The following is a 7,025-nucleotide window of genomic DNA, read 5'->3' as shown; positions in this document are numbered from 1 at the left end:
GGCGCTCCGGCGCCCGAGGGCCCCTTCCCGGCCCGCCTGCTGGACGTCAGCGGCGCCGGGACCCTGGCCCACAGCTACCAGTATGAGGTGTGTCTGAGAGGTACAGAGACCGACGATTTCAAGTTCTTGAAACCAATTTACCCTAATATTCGCACAGAGCGTCCTGGAAGTAATAGTGAAGAAAATCCTACCTTCTGAAATAGGTTTGGAGTCTACCACCTTACCACCCTCAATGCGCCCAATCTCGTCTCAAAGAGTTTGGTTTCAATTTTCAGTAGAAAATTTGTTTATATTTTCATGCACTTTTTAAGTGTTAGACTACCATAGCAGTTAATATAGTTTTGTACTAGTTGTTATGCAATACTAATTATATTTTAAGTTTTCAACTTTCAACGACTATTGGTTACTAATGTTGTTTTATCCTTTTGCAATAGAACCCAGTTTTAATTGAATTCCCATTCATTTTGAATAATTAGTTTAAAGTTTTAATCCTTTCCAAATGCACAAAGGTTTGTTGTTGTTTCTCATTCTAAGGATCTGAGGTTTTCATTTTTCTCCTGTTTGTTGGTGCTGGAGATTGAATCCATTCTATAGGAAATACCTAGCATTCACTATGCTTGAGGTACAACGCAGTCTGTGTTCTGTCTGGTACCTTTTTAATGATCCTAACCATTTATCTTTTGTACTTCCCTCATCTAAGAAGTTACATCTACACTTTAAATTTATTCTACATTTTTATTTACTCATGTTAAAAATCATGCTATCCACTTCTAAATCACAGCATTTAAAAAATAATTCTCTTTTGCTCTGCTCATTGTGAAATGTGACAAATCATTCTGTGATTGATATTGGACTTCTATAATATCTTTGTGTTGCTTCCTTTAAATATATTACCTTAGTCATGTGATGTCTGCTTTTGCTAATATATAAAACATACCATGTCTTGTAATTCCAATCAAATGTAATAATAACTTGCATAAAAATGAGGACACATTGTTAAGCATTTTGAAAATTTCTGTATGAGAATATTGGACTGTTGGAACAGTATTTACATTCGATTTTATTGTGTAAATTTGTTTTAAGGATTTTTTCAAATTTCAATATCAAAGTAAATTAAAAGTTATGGAGAAAAACAATAATGTCCTCAATCACCAGCCTCATCTGTACATTGACTTCTTCTAAAATTGATCTCAGTACTTATAAATAATGATTATGCTACTTTTCTACACATTTGGTTTATATTTTAATTCCTTGCTAGAATAAGAAGTATTTTTCTTATTTTCCAACTAATAAACATAATCACTGCATAGTCTCTCTCCTATTCTCCTATTAGAATTGTTATTTTAAGTTGAATAGTAGAGTTTATATTAATAAACACTCTTCTAAATACACAATACCACAGAATCATTACATTTCCCTTCTTAAAAAATATCCTGCTTAGACCTGGTCATTGTTGTCTTGTACTTATATCATTTTCTATTAACTGCTATTGATTTTTCATATTATCTCTCTTGAATACAATGTTTTTCCTTAAAAACACTGTACTTAAAAATATATTAAACTGTATCAAATGACTATCAATTACATTTATTCCTTGCAGATTTTCATCCAAATTACTGCTTCATTTACACTGTTTGCTTTATAAGGTGCAATACTGGGAGATTTTACCTTTAATATTTCCCTGTGTTGGTCCTATGTGGTGTTATCTTTTCACCATTATGAGAAAATAATTGAGAATAAGTAATTTAAAGGAAGAAATGTTTCTTTTGTTTAATAGTTTCAGAGGTTTCAATCTATGATAAACTGACTCCATTGTTTTTAGACTTGTGGCATGGGGGAAACATTATGGTAGAGAAAAGGTGATCACCTCAGGGCTGCCAAGAAGCAGAGAGAGAGAGAGGAAAAGAACAAAAGAGGAAGGGGCAGTAACCAAATATAAAAAAAAAAATTCACACCTCCATGATATACTCACTGCAACTAAGACCCATCTCCTGTTTCCATCACTTCTAAAATCTTTCAAATTATGATGTCACCAGTAGGTAGGAATACAAGTCTGCAGAATCCAATCACTTGCCTAAAACCCTTCATTGTAATGAGACTTTTGGGGAATATTTTGGATCCTTATCATAACACCTGGTAGAGGATACAGTATATTCTTCCTTAGTTAACTCTCATATTTGATTAACGTACATCTCTCAATACCTTTCTAAAAATGGATGCAGAGGAGGTAAAAATATTTTGAGACCTTGTATTGTGGAGCAATCTTTTTCTTTTCATTTGACTGATAATTTCACTGGGTATAAAATTCCAGGTTGAAAATAATTTTACTTCAGATTTTAAGAACACTGTTCTTTTTATTTATTACACAGAGTTGCTGTTCAGAAGACTGAATCCACTCTAATTCCCATCTCTGTTATATGATGCATTTTTTCTCTCTTTCTGGAAACCCTGGAAATCTTTTCCCCTGATTCTGAAAATTACTTCTTAGTAGCTCTTATTTATTAATGTAACATATAGCCATTCCTTGTTACTGATTAGACTCAATTCTGAGAAATTTTCTTGTTATGTTTTACTATAATTACTCCCAAGTTTTCTGCATTCTCACTTTGACCAGCATCTAAATTACAAATGAGAATCTCCTGAGTTGACTGCACAAGACTTTAAGCTTGTTTTCCCTTATTTTCTCTTTGTCTCCTGTTCCACTCTTCTGACAATTTAATCATTCAATCTTTATATTTAACCTTTTCTTTTTGACTGACAAATGTTTATTTTTAAAAGTTCTTTTTGGTTCTCTCATTGTTTTTCATAGTATTTTGTGATAGATTTACAAATGTGTTATATTCTCTCATAAGTATATTCTTGAAATATATTATGTAAAAACTACATAATAAATATATATATACATTTAAGATGAGAGTCAGAAAAGATAAGAACTTGGTCAAAGTTATATATAACTAGGAGGTGTACTTAAGTCACGGTCTATTCTTTATCATACTAAAGAGTGTGTACTTCATATGGTTGCTATTAAGATTAAATGGGCGGGGGGCTGGGGATTTAGCTCAGCAGCACAGTGCCTGCCTGGCAAGTGCAAGGTTGTGAGTTCGATTCCTGGTACCGGAAAATAAATAAATAAATACATACATAAATAAATAAGATTAAATTGGCAAATGTATTACACTTAAAGCAATGGATGGCATGAAGTAATTATGAAATTAAGTATTTGGTCTTATTCAATTTTATTTCTCTGGGAATATTAATCAGGTCATAGCAAAGGCATTTTTTCTATATATGTGCTTATTCTTGTTCCTTTTTTATAAAGGCAGTTTTTTTGGCCTTTCATGATATAGGCATCTCCTCAAATGTCTTGTGATTTTTAGCCTATGTTTGTACTTAACAATGATGCCATATAAAGATGCTGACAATCAACTTTTTGTGAGTATGCAGGTTCTGTTTTTGGCTGAGCTTGTAATGTAACAATGCTAGTTTAGGGCAATTACCTTGAAAGATTCAGAGATATCAGCATGTTTAAGTCTTTATTTGGGCCTTCTATATTCTTGAGCTTAGAAATCTAGAGTGCCTACTGTGTGGGTGTGAATCTCAGGTATATATCTTCTGTCCTACAGTCTTCAAGAATTGCACGAGAAAGGACTAGAAACTTCACCATTCAAAATGCAAAGTTTTGTTTACTTTTCCTAAGTTTAGTCTCATGCCTGACACTTGCATTCAGCTCTGACAGTGTCTTCAAGACTACCAAAAGTCTCACTCAATTTCTCCAGAGAGTAAATTGTCCATTCTGTGATCCTAAAATACTTTCCTGTCTCTGTGGAGTGGAGAAAGGAACAGAAAATTCAAGTCTCCTTTGTACATACTTTCAACTAATAACCTTTTCTATTTCTTAAATAACTTCAGTGTCTTTATGCATCTGGTTCTCTCAGTCTTTAAACTAAATATACAGTAATTAGGTAGGACAAACTCATTAGTTTCTTGTATCTTCAAAGCAAGAACTTTAACCTTTTCTTGGAACTTCTGAGTCAGTATCCCTAATATCTGCTTTCTGCCATAAACATATGTGTGTTCACTTGTGCACGTAGTCTCTGAAAGTTCATTTTTTTTCTTTTCTGTCATTATCTGGGTATTTTAAATAAAAGAGATTAACTGTGTGTAATCAATATACCTACTTTTTGATTCCTACTTTACTGATTATTTCAAGTTGGTAAAGAGTTTACATTTCAGAGAATGTAGGTTGAATTTAACAGTTTAATTGCCTAGTTGTTATTCATTTGTACTGTGCATTTGAAGTTTCCTATAGTGGACATCGTTGATGATCTAACATCTATTCCAGTCTCCCTTGTTATGTAGCACTTTGGCTATGAATGAAATAATCCCAAGCTTCAAAGATACTCCTAGAGAAGGTTAAGTAAAGGTCAAAGATAAGTCTTCTGATTCTGGTACTAAAAGCTCCACCTACAATGCTACACCTCTTAAAACAATGGTTGTTTCAGTGGCAGAGATACGATGTTAGTCTAATCAGAATAAAATACTGTTCTCTTTGGTAAAGATAATCATCCTCACTTTTGGTACATGGACTGAAAGAGAAAGTCGCTAACCATAGTTGTTGCTGGAATAAATCTTGAAAACCTGAGAGAAACCAGCTCAAGGAGTAAGAGTCAGCTTTAAATCAAGCTAATGTTTCATAGCATGGTGTAGTGGTACATGCATGCCTGTAACCCCAGCACATGGGAAGCAGAGGCTAGAGGACTGCCATGAGTTCAAGGCCAGACCCTGTCTCAAAATAAAACATGTCTGCATTTATGTACTTATAAATATTTCTTTAAAATTATGAGAAACTGGAACCAAATTATGGATTTGCATAATGTGTTCTACACCAGCATCTCACTTCATTTTCTATCAGTTCACAATTCATTGCTATTAAGGAAATCTACAGAATGCTTTCATTTGCTATAACAAGTATCTCAATGTGTACCATCTCAAAGTTAATCCAGTTTCATACTCCCTGAAAGGTCTTTTGAAATAGCCCATGGACATTTTCTTTTTCTCTTACCACCTAAGGAATGCCAAGTAGTGAAAGGATTTTGTACAGCTTGACAACCAGCTACATCCTCATTTCAGAATTATACACTTCTCAGAAAGTTTACAAACTCCTCATGACCAGGAATCACATCTTGTATTTATGCGTTCCTCACAACTGAACGTATTAATTGTGTAGAGAGCACGGAAGGATATGTAATAAGTGTTTAAGACATATATAACACCATCACAAACTATAGAAAACATAAATCAACGATTACAAAAGATCAATTATATTTGTAACCACTTAACAAACATTTGTCTCTAGAGCACGTGCATGTGAATGAATATTTAGGAAGCTTTCATAAGAGTGTGAAAATCTGTAGAGACACGTGGTGGCGCTGCAGGATAACATCTCAAGAAAGAATTATAGTGAAGGATGTGGAAACTTACCCTGTGCACACAGAGAATTGGAGAAGACAGAAAAAACAAGTCCTCAAACGGAATTAGAAGTCATTCGACAGGGTTAAAAATCCTTAGGCTTCCGAGGATTTTGTGGACAGCTCAAAAGGCACTTTATCTAGAACTGCATCGTGGAGCCAAAGCCATTGTGCAGGAAGCCTTCGGCAAAGGAGCTATGGAGAACAGAGCCGAAGGCACTCTGAAGACAAGGCAAGTCCTGCTTCTCTTTATTTTATTGGGAATATCTCAGGCGGACCCTGAGCCTGGGAGTTTTTCAGTGGAGGAGGAAATGCAGATCGGGGCCATTGTAGGCAATTTGGCAAAAGATCTAGGACTGCAGGAGGGTGAGCTGTCCTTACGGGGGGCTCAGGTGGTCTCTAATGATAACAGACAGCCTTTGAAGCTGGATATAAATACCGGGGATTTGCTCTTAGTGGAAACGCTAGACCGGGAAGAGCTCTGTGGCTCCACCGAGCCCTGTGTCCTGCATTTCCAGGTGTTAATGAAAAACCCTTTGCAGATTTTTCAAATTGAACTTCAGGTCAGGGATATAAATGACCACTCTCCCATCTTCTTGGAGAAAGAAATACTCCTAGAAATCCCAGAGAATAGTCCTGTTGGTGCTGTGTTCTTAGTAGAAAGTGCAAAAGATTTAGATGTAGGAACCAATGCCGTAAAAAAATACATAATAAGCACTAACTCTCATTTCCACACTGAAATGAGGGTCTATCCAGACAATCAGAAATACCCGGAGTTAATTTTGGACAAGGCGCTGGATTATGAAGAGCAGCCAGAGCTCAGCTTCATCCTTACTGCGCTGGACGGTGGGTCCCCACCCAGATCCGGGACCGTGTTGGTTCGCGTGGTGGTGGTAGATATTAATGATAACTCCCCAGAGTTTGAGCATCCATTTTACGAGGTAAAGATTCCTGAGAACAGTATCCTAGGTTCACTGCTTGTCACTGTCTCAGCTTGGGATATAGACTCTGGAATAAATGCGGAAATAACATATACATTTTCGCATGCATCAGAAGATATTCAAAAAACATATGAAGTCAATCAAAAGTCTGGAGAAGTTAGTTTAACGGCACCCTTGGATTTTGAAACAATTGAATCATACTCTATAATAGTTCAAGCTACGGATGGGGGAGGACTTTTTGGAAAATCTACACTCAGAATTGAGGTCATAGATGTGAATGACAATGCGCCAGAAATTGCTGTGTCTTCAATTACGAATCCAATCCCAGAAAATTCACCTGAGACTGTAGTTATAGTTTTCAGTGTCCGAGACAGAGACTCTGGGGAAAATGGGAGAATGCTATGTTCTGTCCCGGAAGACCTACCATTCGTGCTGAAAACTTCGGTTAAGAATTATTACACTCTAGAAACAGAGAAAACACTGGACAGAGAGACCAGGGCCGAGTACAACATCACTATCATCGTCACCGACTTGGGCACACCCAGGCTCCAAACCCAGCACAACATCACAGTGCTGGTCTCCGACGTCAACGACAACGCCCCGACCTTCACCCAAT

The 7,025-nt window shown here is 36.1% G+C and overlaps 2 protein-coding genes across 2 annotated transcripts in view; both read left to right on the top strand.

The window, feature by feature from the left end:
• Positions 1 to 7,025, top strand: part of LOC102003539 (protocadherin beta-10) — a gene marked incomplete in the record, with an annotated part of 53,616 nt that overhangs the window by 3,716 nt on the left and 42,875 nt on the right.
• On the top strand, positions 5,357 to 7,021 carry LOC102003231 (protocadherin beta-12; the record flags this gene model as incomplete). Its single annotated transcript, XM_005381127.1, has 1 exon — positions 5,357 to 7,021. A coding segment is annotated over exon 1 (1,554 nt), but the record flags the coding sequence as incomplete, so codon positions are not given.

The sequence above is a fragment of the Chinchilla lanigera genome, unplaced genomic scaffold, assembly GCF_000276665.1.
Source record: "Chinchilla lanigera isolate Chin_1 unplaced genomic scaffold, ChiLan1.0 scaffold00014, whole genome shotgun sequence".
NCBI lineage: Eukaryota > Metazoa > Chordata > Mammalia > Rodentia > Chinchillidae > Chinchilla > Chinchilla lanigera.
Note: the sequence above shows the minus strand (reverse complement) of the source record. Positions and strands in the feature narration are given on the sequence as shown.